The sequence below is a fragment of the Marmota flaviventris genome, chromosome 1 (assembly GCF_047511675.1).
Source record: "Marmota flaviventris isolate mMarFla1 chromosome 1, mMarFla1.hap1, whole genome shotgun sequence".
NCBI lineage: Eukaryota > Metazoa > Chordata > Mammalia > Rodentia > Sciuridae > Marmota > Marmota flaviventris.
In genome coordinates, this window is record NC_092498.1 from 185,830,715 (window position 1) to 185,846,616 (window position 15,902).

A 15,902-nucleotide genomic window follows, 5' to 3' on the forward strand; every position below is an offset into this window, starting at 1 on the left:
CTTTGCTGATCTCTTTTGAAGCATCATTAACTCAAAAACAACAACAACAAAAAAAAAAATAGCAAAATGCCAAAAAAAAAAAAAAAAACAAAAAACGATTTTTGGAAGCCACGGCATTGTCTTCTTAAAGAGAAATTTTCAAAACCCTTGGTGAAGGTAGATATTGAGAAAGTGACTTGACACCATGCAGTTTGGAAAGGGAACCCACCTTTTCATAAAAAAAAAAATGTTCATACTGTATTCACATTACATGCGTATGTGTAATGAGCTTACATACATATCATGTATCCAGAAATTTCACAGGAATTTCTGCTGGGCTTTATTTTACTCAAACGATTCCCACTCAATCAATCGCTTTGGGCTTTTTTATTTGCTTTTTCCCTGTTAGAGACTGGGATGAATTCACACGCCTTTCCCTCCCCACTGTCCCTCTGATGTATTTGTACCTTTTACATTCCCTTTCCCAGAGGAATCTGAAGGAAATTCCTCTGGGCTTTTAGCTTTGCCTCAGAGTCAGAAACTTTTGTGTTGCTAATAAACTGACTTCATTAGCATTTCAAATCCAGGGATGCTCTTAGAGAGGGGTGTTAGATTTTAGAGCCTCTCTGGTCCCAACCGGATTTATCAATCCTGTTTAAGTGAAATCCCCAGTGGCCAATGCCTTTGACTTTATTTCTGCCAACACAACTTTTCAGCAAATCCTTTTCAAGAATTCTCAAGAGGGCTGGGCTGTAGCTCAGTGGCAGAGCACTTGCCTAGCATGCATGAGGCACTGGGTTCAATCCTCAGCACCACATAAAAATAAACAAATAAAATAAAGGCATTCTGTCCATTTACAACTACGAAAATTAAAAAAAAAGAATTCTCGAGAAAGATACAAGCAGGAGCTGAGTATTTTTGCTTTTATCCCTCTGCCTACTCTGTATACTGTCTGCCAAGAAGCTGTACTTCCCTTCATCACCTTTGGTGAGATCCAAGGGTAGAAGATGGGTCAGAGGATGGATGAATGGATGGACAGGTGGATAGATGAATGGATGGGGAAGATGAACAAGTAATTAGATAACTAGAAAGGTAGAGGGCAATAATACAAGTCTTCTGTCCTATGCAATATCATTTAATTAACTATGATTGACTTTCGGTTCCTGAGGCTGAACCCAACTTCTGCAGGGAACAGTAAGTCATGTGACCTATTTCCTGCCTCTCCCCACAGGAATAGTGGGTCAGGGTTATCAAATATTTCTTTACTACTCTGATTCAGTGTCTGTGCTGTAAAATAAACCATTTTTCTTCCCGTAGTACTGATGTTCCATGCTCCTCATCTTATAATATGGTGTGTCCTAATGAACTCATAGTAGGTTGGAAATACAGTTAAGCCAAAAATACACTTAAAAAAGCTGGCTTGGTGGCACATGCCTGCAATCCCTGCTGCTCAGGAGGCTGAGTCAGGAGGATCGTGAGTTCAGAGCCAGCCTTAGCTCAGTAACTGTTAGACCCTGGCTGTAAATAAAATACAAAAAAGGGCTGGGGATGTGGTTCAGTGGTTAAGTGCCCCTGAGTTCATTCCCCAGTGCCAAAAAAAAAAAAAATACATTTAATATACCCAAAGTACCAAGCATCATAGCTTAGCAACACAGCATACTTAGAACATCAATTATTTACTCTTGTGATCCTGTAGCTGACTGGAAGCTGTAGCTTGCTGCCACTGCCCTGCATTAGTAGAGTATCTTACTGGCTCCATGACTTGTGATCCCAGCAATTTGGGAGGTTTTGGCAGGAGGATTTTAAATTTTAGGTCAGCCTCAGCAACTTAGCAAGGCCTTAAGCAATTTAGCAAGACCCTGTCTCAAAATAAAATATTAAAAGGGCTGGGGATGTGGCTCAGTGGTAAAGCACCCCTGGGTTTGACCAGAGAGAAAGAAAGAATATGAATATCTTACTGCATATTGGTAGCCCTCCAAAAATAAAATAAAATTCCAAATTCCAAGTATAGTCTCCTCTACTGGATGCTTACAGCTTTTGCACACCTAAAAGTCAAAAATTTTTAAGTCAAACCCTCATAAGTTAGCAACTATATACACAATAACACTTAACCAAGCATTTGCAGAAACTGTCTTAGAAAACTGGCCCTAATTGCATATTCTTGAACATTGCAGCCTGAAACATTCACCATGGTTGAAAATAACTGGCATAACCTGAGAGTCTCTAGAACTGGTAGCAGTAGCAGTTGATAAGTATTAAGCAATGTCTCTCCAACTTCATTTCTCCTTGCAGACTTCAGACTGACATTTTAAAATTACTTACAATATCTTGGGTGATGTTCTAAGTGCCTTTTACTTGTATTACCTCATTTAATTTTACCATAATCTTTTGACATAAGTACCATTAACATCTCCATCATAAAGGTGAGGGAATTAAGGCACATAGAGGTTAAATAACTTGCCTGGGGTCAGAGAGCTAGTAAGTAGTGAGGAAAAAAGGCTTACAAACAATCTGCTGGTATCCCAAGTCTCTGTGGTCCCACCTACCCTATGACACTGCCTCTCTGATCATGAAACTCACCTTTTAGAGCGTGGTAGCCCAATAGAACTTTCTGCAATAATAAAAATGTCTGTGTCTGTTGTGTGCATGTACAAATGTGTAACAACAAATTACACTGCTATGGAATTATAATACACCAATTTATAATATAATTATAATACACCAATTTAAAAAAAGAGAAAGAAATGTCAATGTCCACACTATCATATGTACATGATAGCCACTAGCCACATGAGCTTTCTGAGCACTTGAAATATTGCTAATGCGACTGAGGAACTGCGTTTTTAATTGTTTTTTAATTAATTGAAGCAGCACAGTTTAAGAGCCAGCTAATAGTCTCTGTTCATACATATGATCTCAAAAAATGAAGTGCTGAACTAGGAATTAAGGCAGCCATCTCAGTAATAGACAGTATCCCTTATTAATAATATTAACATGAAATAATTGCAAAGCACTCTTAGAATCTTTTGTACTTCTTTATATCCTTGAAGAATCTAGCTGTTCCAAGCACTCTGCCAACTAGGTGGTACATCTAATCTTAGCTCATTGGAAAAATGTATTGAGAGACGATTAAAAACAATTCAGGCAGAATAAAACAGGGAATGTGAGCAGGTTGTCACATGGTGGTACCTTTGGCATTTATTCTCAGGGTGATAGTTATATTTTCCATCTCCCAAACACTTTCATCACATATATGGGGTGGAAATACTAGGCTTTAAGACAGGGTTTGGTGTTGAAGAGGAGCAAAAACCAGGGCATCTGTGCACACTTGGAAGGTGGAAATGAAGTCAATACTCCATCTCATGGAAGGAAGTGAAGAGAGTAGAGAACTGGGAAACTGAGTCAATAGAGAATGATGATTCTGGGTGAAGTCATCTAACACATTCTGGAAAAATAATGTAATAGGAACCGCACAATTCATTTGTCGTGTGATACACAAGTTGAAAGTAGGTAAGGCTTTTAAAAAAGAAGGAAAATCATGCCTGCTGTGGTGGCCCACTCGAGTCCCGGCTACTCAAGGGGTTGAGGCAGGAACATCACAAGTTCCAGGCCAGCCTGGGCAAGATGTTGTGTAAAAAGTTTTAAAAGGGCTGAGGATGGCCAGGCACAATGGTGCACACCTGTAATCATAGCAATTTAGGAAACTGAGGCAGGTGGATCACAAATTACAGGCTAGCCTCAGCAAATTTAGAGCGGTCCTAAGAACTTACTGAGACCCTGTCTCAAAATTTAAAAAAAAAAAAAAAATTTTAAAAGGCTGGGAATGTAGCTCAGTGGTGAAGCACCTATGAGTTTAATCCCCAATACAAAAGAAAAAGGGGAGGCCAGGGACTAAAGATGCAATTGCTCCATAGTAGGGCACTTGCTTAGCATGTACAAGGTTCGGGGTTTAATTCCCTAGTACTGCTAAAAAATAAGAAAAAGAAAAAGAAAGAAAATTGTTCACTAAACCCAAATATCTATATGTAGGTCTTCTAAGGAAAGATACAAGGCAATCTGAATTTAATTGTGAAATGTTGGTCTAGAACATAGATAGATAGACAAACTATAACCCAGGAACCAAACCTAGTGTACTACCCTTTTTTGTAAATACAACTTTATTAAACATACCTATGTCCATTCATTCACATACAACTCTGTTACATCAGCAGTAGTCCTGAGTGAAGGACTATAAGCAAAAAGTCTTTGTGCTGGTTACTGTTAGACCATCTCCCTGGTATTGGCACAAAAGCAGATCTGCTCATAGTCCAGACAACAGCACTGGGAACAGCCCCAGACCTGGAACATCCCCACCATGGCTTCCTTGCAGAAGCACACACATCAACTCAATACTAGCCAGATATTCTTCTGTCAAAATTGTAGCAAGAGGGATTTGTTTATATGGCACTAACAGGAACAGTTTTACAAAATAAAAATAAAACTGCAGCCAGGAACCACACGCCTATAATCCTGGTGGCTCAGGAGGCAGAGGCAGGAGGGTTGCAAATTCGAAGCCAGCCTTAGCATTAGTGAGTCCCTAAGCAACTCAGCAAGACCCTGTCTTTAAATAAAATACAAAAAACAAAGTGGGGGGGGGGAGGGCTGGGGATGTGGCTTAGTGGTAAAGCATGCCTGGGTTCAATCCTGGCACAAAAAAAAAAAAAAAAAAAAAGAAAGAAAGAAAGAAAAAGAAAAATTCAAAACCACCATAAAGGAGTTAGGCATGTCTTTAAAATAATCTGTGTCTGCCTCGCCCCTGTGTCTGCGTGCACTTTGCATGCCTTTTGGCCTGGGTGGATGTGTCTCTGCCTGTGAGACTCTTCTTATTTAGACATCACAAAGTATTCAACCAGTTTTGAAGTCCCTGGCTGCAAAACTGGTGCACACAGATGCCTGCTCTGTCTTCAGGAAACTCTCCAGTTCAAACATGTTTGCAGAGCATGATTCATGGTGTTTCTTTCTGGATTGTCCAGTGGGTAATTGCTGTACGAAAACCAGAGAAACAGATGTAGACCCTGAACCCTGGCTATAAATTTTTGTTTTATGATTATGGGTTTCAAATGTGCTGTGTCACACTGACAAATATACAGTTACTCTGAAACAAAATGGATTTTGTTCTCAAACTTTTGCTTTTTGTTTGATTGTTAGTTGGGCAAACTTTTATTAGATCATTGATCAAACACAAAGAAAATATAGGAGATGACACATTAGAATTTTTTTTTTTTTTTTGCCATAGAAGGGGGATATTTGGGGGAAGGTTTCTCCCAACTATTTGACTCATGTTTAGAATGGGTGTCAATAATTTTAAACTTCATTACAAACAAATTAACTAGTTTGTTCTTAACATTCTGCCCTATTCTTTAATCTTTAGAGTACATGGATGTACATACACTTAAGGAATTGTGGCTTATTCGTGTGTCTTAATTTTCCATAAAAATTTAGAGGAAGAATCATGTTTTCAAGAAGTGTAAGAATTAGATTTACTGAAGAAGAACAGATAAGAATCGTGTGGCTAAATTGTGAGTCAGCTTTATAAATTAGTACTTAGATTATGTAATAGCTCTAATCATTGCTATCAGCATAATTAATTCATGATGAGAAATGATGAATTGACTAATGAACACTGTTACATTATAAGAAACCCATAATATTCTATTCACGAGGATTTAAGTACTGATCATTCATTTCAGAGCTCAAGTTCATTTCCCTACAGTTAAAAGAACCTCAAGGTGATTATCATTAAATTTTCTTGTGCAAAAAAAGGAAACATCAAGTCTCCCAAACATATCATACACACAGACACACCCACTTTTTGATGTTTTTGTGTAATAATACAGTATGGGTTAGAAATTCAGGGGCAGTTGTCTTCCTTCCTAGATAAGCCTGTTTTCTAGCAATGAAATGAGAATAAAACATCATTTGGGAGATACCCACCCTAAGGTTCACTTCCCTGCAACTCCTGCACCCCTACCCTTTGGAAAGAATGAAGGGCAAGCTGGGCATGGTGACACAAGCATGTAATCCCAGTGACTTGGAGGCTGAGGCAGGAGGATTGCAAGTTCAAAGCCAGCCTCAGCAATTTAGCAAAGGCCTGTCTCAAAATAAGAACTAAAAAGGGCTGGGGATGTGGTTCCATGGTTAAGCACCCCTGGGTTCAATCTCTGGTACAAAAATCATTAAATCAAAATAAAAATCATGGCAGCCTCCTTCAGGTAGCAGATACCTGTATACACATATCTGTCCAAGGTGCTCTCTCCCTCAGCTCTGACTTAAGCTCTTTGTGTTATACTTTATACCTTTTTTCCCTCTCAATCAGCAACTCTCCATCCATCTCATTATTGGGACCAAATGAGCCCAGTTTCCAAGGACCTCTGGGGACCTTACATTATGCATTTGGAGCTGTAAGTCTCATGGGCCAAGTAGAAGATGGCACATCATGTAGTGCCTTGTATATCTTTACAACTATCATAATGGCAGTGCCTTGAATGTTTTGTAAATTATTCTGAGTTTCCTTTCTTAAAATGTGTGTTTCCTTTGTAAATTTTCTCATAATAAGACTCTGTTACAAAATGATGGCTACATAAAAGAGAAAGAGAAAACAAAGTAACAGTTACATAGTTTCAGCAAAATCTCATCCCTTTATCACCGGGAACTTTTCAGTGGCAGGAACTGAGCTTGCTGGACTGAAGATTGTTTTAATGTCCCTTCATGAAAGGATCCTTGACTTGGTCACATGTACAGGGCATATTTTTCATTTACACCAGGAGTGCCACTTAGCAGCTCCACCAGGCAGTGCAGCATTTCACTGTGGGATGGGGAGCACCCTCACCCCAACAAGCTTTTAAAAGGCCTAGGTGCCAGTGCACATTCCAACACTATCCACAAAGAGGGGACCAGAACAGTGTGCTCTTCCCTGGGAGGGGCAAGGAGGCTCTTTCCCCTTTCCCATATTATTAGCAAATCCTAGAGAAGTAATGGAGGAAGGAGGACACATTAATTCCTCCTCCAAATTTCCTTTCTTTGATACACCTTGCATCCTTTAAGCAAGCCTCCAGAAATGGCTGCAGGGGAGAATGGCTCTCCCTTTTCAAGCCCTCTCCTTGCCTGGGTTTATTTGTAAACATCGTCTCTGTTCTTCTTCATTTTAAAGACTGGCTAGAAAGCATCTTCTTTCTCTGTGTTGAGTCAGTGTGAGAGATATTAAAAAAAATCATCTGATCAAAAATGATTTTCATAAATTGCCAAGATTGGGAAGGGGCTGATATGATCAAAACCTCAGACTTGAACAGTTTTCAAAATGTGTGTTTAATTACGTGGTGTGGTATGCCTATGATGAAAGAGACCCACACACTATTCAGGTGTGTGGCTGTGGGAATAGCAAAGTAATTTTCACAATGAACTTAGATCACAGGATCTGAACTGTGCAGCCCCAGGCAGGTCCGTCACCCTGTTAGACAGCTCTTATAGTTGAACCAAATGGAGTCAGAGCTAATATTTGTTCCTGTGTATTCACTGAGGACCCTACAAACATTACTTCTGACCCTGCATTAACACACAGACCTGAGTAGTATTATATGTGCATTTCACAGATGAAGAAACTGAGACCCAGAGAAATTAAATACTTATCCCAGATCATACAACTGGTGATTGGTACAGCTGGTATTGAAATTTGGTTCCGTTTAACTCCCCAGTTCAGGATCTTGGCTATTATGCTATGTTTTCTTAGATCAGGTTCCAAAATCCTATGTATCTATGTGAGTCATGTGTGTGAAAAGGGAAAGAGAGAGGGAAGGAGGACGTTGTATGTGAGGGGGGGTGGGGGGGAGTGGGGAGATTGGTAATTCCAGATGACTCCATATGTAGCTTATAGCCTGGAAATTTTTTTTTTTTGCATATTTGATTTTTTAATTTGTTCAAATTAGTTATACATAAGAGAAGAATGTATTTTGACATATCATGCATAAATGGAGTATAACTTCTCATTTTTCATGTTGTACATGATGTAGATGTTCATGTAATCATATATGTATATAGGATAATAATGTCTAATTCTTTCTACTATTATTATTCCTACCCCCTTGCCCCCTGCACTCCCTTCACTCCCCTCTGCCTTATCCAAATAGCCTGGAAATTTTTTTTTTTTTTCCAAAAGTAACCAGAAAGGTGACTCTTCACTCCAGAGCAAATGCAATCCTTTCAGCAACGGCTTGCAAGAGGGAGAAGGGGGGGTGGGGTGGGAAGGAACTATGGAATGGAAAGTTTCTTAACCCAAGGCTTCCCCGAGGGGTAGCCGTTCTCTGTTCTCCAGTTTAGGGCTTCCACATGCTTTCTCGAGAGTGGAAAAATACACAAGTTACAAAGAAATCAACAGACAGAGAGGCGCAGGGAGGGATTTAAAGGGTGGGCTGGGGGCGAGCGGCGACGGTGGGTGGGTGGGGATGCCCGATGGCACGCCTGGCCGAGGCGCCGGATAAAAAGGCAGTAAAGGGAGAGAAGTTGGCGCTCCACGTGAGCCGGGAGCGGCCGCCTGGCTCCTCCCCGGCTCGTTTTAAAAGCACTTCTTGCATTGTTTTTAAGGTGAGAAATGGGAAAGAAAGCGCCGGCTGGTGCGCTCGCTGCCTGCCTCTCTGGCTGTCTGCTTTTGCAGGGCTGCTGGGAGTTTTTAAGCTCTGTGAGAATCCTGGGAGTTGGTGATGTCAGACTAGTTGGGTCATTTGAAGGTTAGCAGCCCGGGAAGGGTTCACCGAAAGTTCACTCGCATATATTAGGCAATTCAATCTTTCATTCTGTGTGACAGAAGTAGTAGGAAGTGAGCTGTTCAGAGGCAGGAGGGTCTATTCTTTGCCAAAGGGGGGACCAGAATTCCCCCAGGCGAGCAGTTTGAGGACTGGGATGCCGAGGACGCGAGCGAGCCGGGCAGGGTTTGTCTGGGCACCGTCGGGGTAGGAACCGGAGCGCATTCGGAAGGCTTTTTGCAGGCATTTCCTTGGAAGGAGAACTTGGGATCATTCTGGGAACCCCCCGCCCCGGCTGGATTGGCCGAGCAAGCCTGGAAAATGGTAAATGATCATTTGGATCAATTACAGGCTTTTAGCTGGCTTGTCTGTCATAATTCATGATTCGGGGCTGGGAAAAAGACCAACAGCCTACGTGCCAAAAAAGGGGCAGAGTTTGATGGAGTTGGGTGGACTTTTCTATGCCATTTGCCTCCACACCTAAAGGATAAGCACTTTTACAGACATTCGGTGCAGGGGAGATCATGTTTGACTGTATGGATGTTCTGTCAGTGAGTCCTGGGCAAATCCTGGATTTCTACACTGCGAGTCCGTCTTCCTGCATGCTCCAGGAGAAAGCTCTCAAAGCATGCTTCAGTGGATTGACCCAAACCGAATGGCAGCATCGGCACACTGCTCAATGTAGGTTTATTTTTTTTTCCCTTCTTCTACCAAGAAAAAAAAATTAATGGTTTCTCTTGCATGCAATAAAGACATTGGAAATAAACTGCATTGGTAGCAAGACAAAGGATTTAACGATTTAATGCTGAAGGGGTGTGATATGCACGCATGCATATTGATTCCCCTCTGCTGAAAATTTCCTGTTAGATGTTTGCTTCTCCAAATAACGGCTCCCGTACCCGTGCCCCTCTCTTTACCCCCCCCCCCTTATAATCTCTTGGAAACAGATTTTAAAATATGCCTGGAGGGACGGGGTGGGGGGGGAGTAGAGGGGTGACCACAGGACTTTGAAACATTCTTCAAGTAGGGCAATTTGACACACTGTGCAGGTTTTACTAAGATGTGTGCGAGGGGAATTTAACTTTGCTGTTCTTTGGATTAGCTGCTAGTTGTATATATCCCTCTCTTGTGTGTTTCAGCAGTCCAAAGTAATTAAAATATGACATCTTCCCTGCAAGGAATTTAGCCTAATTAAGGTGGCTGCTGCTCCCGAAGTTCATAAACCACCAGTTCAGGCGGCTGCCTCCAATGTTTTCCTTGCTAAGGAAAGGCAATATTTCTTAGCATTGACCCTGCTGCCACCTTTCCGAGTCACTTTGTTGGTCTAAGAAGTTTTGTTTTGCTAGAAAACTACTGGCAATGAACACCCCTTGGGCTGAGCCATCCATTATTTCCATATCTTGCAATTCGGCCGGGAGCCTGGACACCAGCTAAATGAAAGGAAATATAAGTGGGGTAGCCCTGTTTTTTTTTAAAAAAAATATTGACTATTTGGTTATCTGATGCTGACACGGTGCCGAGGCACGCATCTGGTCAACAGTAGCCTGGCTGCAGGATTGAGAAATGACCAGGAGTCCCAGAAAATCCCACCTTCGGGTGGCTGTAGTGGGAGCCTGCAGGATACTTTGCCGCCCTGACAGTGATTTAGATAAATGGCTCAGCTATCTATCAAAATGTTTTTAGTACTTTATTTGACAATTCATTGGAGCATTAGCCTGAAAATGACATTTTAAATCTTTGTTTTCAAAGAGGTCAAAGTTTAACTGGAAGAAATTGAGTTTTCCTAATAACATGGTGGCTAATCTAAAGAGAGAGAGGAGAAGAGGAAAGGACAAGACAGGATTTAAACTGTCCTCTCTGAAACTTTTTCTTAAGAAAAAAAAAAAAAAAAAGAGGCTTGTTTCTTGGGCCAGGAAATCAACAGGTTTGTAGCTGAAAAATCAATAACCATCTGATGCCAATGGTCTGGCTGTCTGACTTAACATTTCATACAGCCATAGGCAGAGAAAAAAAAAATTATATATGTAGTTTTCATAAGGTGTCTTAATCTTCAACTTCTCCCTAATGTCTTTTCTTTCTTGCTGCCTATTTTCTTACTCCAAGAAACTGTTACAAAATAATTTTCCAATCCACTCGGATCTTTTAGACCAGTCCTCTCTGTAGCAATTAAAACATTATGAACAATTTCAGTTGGAATCCCAAGGAACTGGGGCAGTCTGAAGCTTTTTGTTGCAGAAACTTCTAAGGAAACATATTTTTTTTAACAGAAGGAAAAATATGGCTTGGGATCCTTTTGGAAAGTTATTTAACTTAATAGAGCTTTTAGGCGTAGACAATCTCCCTTTTGTAATTAGCCCTCCAAACGTGCCTATTAAGTTGTAAGAGTAGAGGGAAAAGCTTTGTTTGTTCTCGAACAAGTTAAACAAGGGATTTGCTTTATCTGGGAGAGCGAGTGGTGAATGTGTCATTTGCCTAGGGCTAGCCCGATAAGCAAGAAGTGTTGATAACAGCCAAGTTGAGCTAATCAAAGAAACTTGCATTAGACAAAGTAAATAAAGCCTTCTGACAAAAGGATTTCAGAAATTCCAGTGTCTTATTTTTGTAAGCAGGGCAATTAGTGCTTATTGTGGTCAATTTCACAAGGGTTTAAATCCCACACCCTAACTTCAGGTTAAATGGATAAAATGTAAATATTGTTTGTGCCCCTGCAGAGCTGTTTTATTCTCTATAAACGACTGTATGACTAGTCAGTTTAGTTGTTCAAACTATTTAAGCATAAAAAAAACAACAAAAAACTAAAACACTTTAAAAAGAGATTCTAACAAATATCTGCACCACTCGGGGCCCGGCTGTGTTGGGTCACAGTGGAATAGCTAGTTGGGGCTTTTGAAATAAAAGTGCATTAGGGTACATTTGTATAAGTAAGAACATAAAAACCACAGCCTTTTCCATTGTACTTAATGGCTGTTTTGATGAGAAGCAGATCTGTTTGTGCTCTTAACACAGAGGAAACAGTGGGCAAAGGGGGAGAGAAATAGAACGAAATTCCAACCCAAACTGCTTTCTACTTTGAGATCCTACTTAGATTTTTATGGTGTGTGTGTGTGTGTGTAGGAAATAGAATCAAACCTTTGAACATAGATTACACCACAAGTTCACTTTGAAAGATGCTAGAGTATTTCTTTTCTTTTTTTTTTTTTCTTTTTAACTTTAAAGGAAGAGAATGACATGCCAACCAGCTGCCGGCTGTCTGTCCTAAGGCCTTCAAATTGCTTGTTATAAACATGCAAAGTTAGGATTAGGGGGCTACTAAGGGAATGTGGTATTGATAATAGGGATGAACACTGCCCTGGCAGGTATGTGAGTCACTAAGTTTCTTCTCAGATGCCTCCTGGATTATCTTGGTTTAAGGTTGCTCCAGATGTTTGCAGCATCAATTGCTCAGGGGGCATAAGGATAAATCTTAATACTTTTTGTTCTAAATATAGTTGCTTTTGGTGAAATTGTGAGTGTGACAACTTCTTGGCCCTTTTCCCTGTCTTCTCCCTACTCCATACATCAAAAGGAAAAAGGGCAAAAAAAAAAAAAATTTTTTTTTTCTTTTTGAAATAGGATTTCACCCATTAATGAGATGAAATTATTTTTAAAACAAACAGTGATGGGTGATTAAGGAACAAGAAAAGCCCTCTTCTCCAAGTCTTGGGACCTAAATTTTAAGTATTAAACAGTATCTAAATCCTCTCCTAGTGAGATATAAATTGGGGTCAAAGTGGCAAAATCAAAGATACCCTGTGAAAGAGAGACTAAATAAAGACTGACAGCCACAGTATGAATTGAATGGGGTTTTGAATAAATATTTCGGTGAAAAGGCCCAATTGTTTTTCTAAAGTAGGACATAATTTTCTGCTTCTCTGCCACATGACTGTGGTAACTAATACCATGAGAAAGAAGAGAAGAACAGGGACTTTTGCTTAAGTCTCCAAAAGAGCACAGGATAAGGTCATTTTTTAAAAAAATAAGCAGGAGATTCGCTAAGTTTTTCTTTGCTGTAGAAGAAAAGAAATATTAGAATGTTGTCAATATCCAGATAAATTGGTATGTTTAGGAGGGAAGTATTGATATGTAACTTATAAAGAAAAAAAAAAAAAGCATGAGTTGAAGTTTTACCACCAGAAAAAGGTGGATTCTAAAGACTAAGACGAAACAGTGGGTGAGATAGACATCTATTTGTTTAAACTCAAGCTATGGAATTGATCTGGAAGCTCTAGTTAGAATTTGATTTGCCAGTCAGAATGGAAAGCCCTTGCATTGAATCTGATCTTTATTTATTTTTTTCTCCTTAAAAGATAAATGGCTAGAATGTTGATTTTCTGGTAGGATGATGGACGTGAATCAAAAGTTTCATTCTCTTTTCTAGAAGTCTTGTTCTGACCATGTATAACCAGTCAATATTGCCAGGGAGGTTTTGTTTGTTTGTTTATAATTTCTTTAAGCCTAAGAATTAAAGAAAGTTCCTGTAGATATCAGACACATATAACTTACCTTCCTCATATGTTAAACCCCTGTACACATTCCACAAACATTGCTAAACTCTTTCCCAGAAGGTAAATATACAATAAGTGAGAAAGATTATAAATTCTCCTCTCAAGAAATTTATAATTTTTAAAACTTTAAAAAGCTGCTAATTCTTCAATTAGAAGATTATTGTGTGGGAGGAAGATAGAGATGTAAAAACCAACACACAAAGTAGAAAGCTCTTTTCAAGTTGCACAGGACTTTAACAATAAACATAGTGTTCATTTTAGAAGCTCTTTTTAAAAATCTTCTATGGCGTTTGAGTTATGTGTATGTGCCAATAAATTAATTCTTAAATGACATTTTTATACTTTAAATGTTCTAATATAAATCCAGTTAACTATCAATTAAATAAATTATTTCAGAAATGGGAGTTTTTGATGAAGGTGAATCAGAAAAAAAAACCTTGGCTGAAAACCTTTCCAAAGATATTAATGTAGAATTTTGTCTTTCAAATGACTGGGTGGTTATCTCAATCATGTATCTCTGATTTTCTAGAGTAACCTACTTTCAAATATGCTGCCACAGTTCCCACATAAATCATTGAAATATGCCAGATATTTCACTATTACGACATCTCCTAGTCTGCCCCTTGAACCCAGGAGTGGCACAGAAAGTCTTTGTTTGGATTCTATGGTCAATATAACTGGAGCGCTCACAGCTTAATTTTTCCATTATGACTGAAGATCGCCTTGTGTTTCTGGGTCATTCTTCTGAACATGAATTCCTTTTGTAGTAAACTGTGGATCTGTAAATAGAAGGCATCCCCTGCAAAATGGATTGGACTGTGCCTCTCACTCCTGCACCTCTGAGCTGTGTGTGTGTGTGTGTGTGTGTGTGTGTGTGTGTGTTGGGATGGGGGAGTGGGAAATAAGTTGAATTATTATGAACAAATCTTTGCCAGCTTCTTAAAAAGTTCAATTTAGAGGTGCTAGAGGAACGAGGGCAGAGTCAACTCAGGTTTCAGATTTATCAGTATCCTGTCTGTAAGTGGCTTGGCCTAAGTACCTCTTGTTAAATAGGCAATGTGATAACCTGCTTTATCTGTAAGATCTAATAACACCACCTCATCAGTCAATGTGTTGTTTGAATTCTTCTCTTTTCTTCCCTGGCTTCCTTGCTTTATCATTGAGAAGCAGGATTCCCATCCTCTCCCATCCCACCCCCAAACCCTTCAAATGAATGAAAAAAAATAAAGTTGGAAAAGTTCTTTGTACTAGGAAGCCTTAGAGGGTAAGTCTCCCAGCTCTTTTATTTGTCTTGGGCTTTTAGAACTTCTTACACGGGAATTCAAACAGGCACTGAAACTGCTGACTTACTTGCTTTTTCTCTGGCCTTGCAGGGTAGGGAGCTAAAGGGGGGGGCCATTCAGTAAGATAAGACTCTTGGCCCCCTGCAAGATAAGGCGAGGATAACAGGAACTGACGTCAGGGAGGCGACCCAGCCTGGCCGAGCATTTCCTCTAGTCGGGGCACATTGATTCCAAGAGGCCCAGGCCTCTCAGAGTATCTGATGGAGTGTACCAGCTCAGAAAAAGGAGAAAGGTGGCCGATTTTAACAGGGCGATGGTGGGTGATCGTGCCCGGGATTCCCAGATGCAGATTTCTCTAAATGCAATGTAAAAGGACTTGTGTGATTTTTAATAAATGCCAATTCTGAGATCGCAGCTGTAATTTTACATTGTCATGTAGGAGGCATTTGTCCCCAGCTGTCAACAATTTCCTGCTGTTGTCTAAGACAAGTCTATCCACCCATCACCAGATAGTATCCACTCACAAACCTTGCCAGCCCTCCATATAGAACAAAATGTGAGGGAATTCACATTGTCAGAGTTAATCCCTGGGACTCCTATTTACTTTAGTAAGTACAAAGTTCCCACCCCCATCCGCATCATATGACAGCATTGCTAAAGCCATTTCATTTACACCAGCCCTGAAATCACAGCACTTCTCCTCTCTGTTTTCGTCTTTTCTAACTCAGGGTGTTTTTTGTTTGTTTGTTTGTTTTTTGTTTTTTCTGTTTTCTGAAGCATCTCTGATTTGAGGTTTGGAGAAAGAGGACTTCAAATAAGAGAGTCCTATCTTAATTTTTTTTAATTCACAGATTCTTTTTATAAGTTCACGACTGTCTTAAAGATAGTCATATATATATATATATATATATATTTTTTTTTTTTTTTAATTTTCATATTGAACAAGCAGTTCTTCTCATTTGACCCAGATTTAGTGAGATTTTTTTGTTGTTGTTGTTATTGATCAATAACTGATTTGCCACAGATTAAAATTTTATCAGATCAGACAAAAAAAAAAAAGCTGAATTTAAAAGACTGCAGCTTACGACCAAATTAGATGAGAGCATCAATTAACGGTATGAAAAAGATTTGGATCCTATTTTGCCTATTTATCCCAATTTTTCTCCAATTTCCAGAGCAAATGAAGACATCATGTAATAAATCCTTCTCAAAAATATTATGGCTTTCAACAGCTACAGTACCTTTGTCATATCATCAAAGTCCATAATTATTAAAAAAAAAAAAAAAAGGCTGATGGTCTGAAGGCCGTTTCAGCTTCAAAA

At 39.6% G+C, this 15,902-nt stretch overlaps 1 protein-coding gene across 2 annotated transcripts in view; it reads left to right on the top strand.

Moving 5' to 3' along the window:
- Window positions 1-8,748: 8,748 nt before the first annotated feature.
- The window catches only part of Rarb (retinoic acid receptor beta), a 163,345-nt gene continuing 156,191 nt past the window's right edge, over window positions 8,749-15,902 (top strand). For both annotated transcript variants that reach the window (XM_027932017.2, XM_027932019.2), the window contains exon 1: window positions 8,749-9,434. In XM_027932017.2, coding sequence (XP_027787818.1) covers window positions 9,278-9,434 — 157 coding nt within the window. In that variant the 5' untranslated portion in view covers window positions 8,749-9,277. The remainder of the gene's footprint in view (window positions 9,435-15,902) is intronic.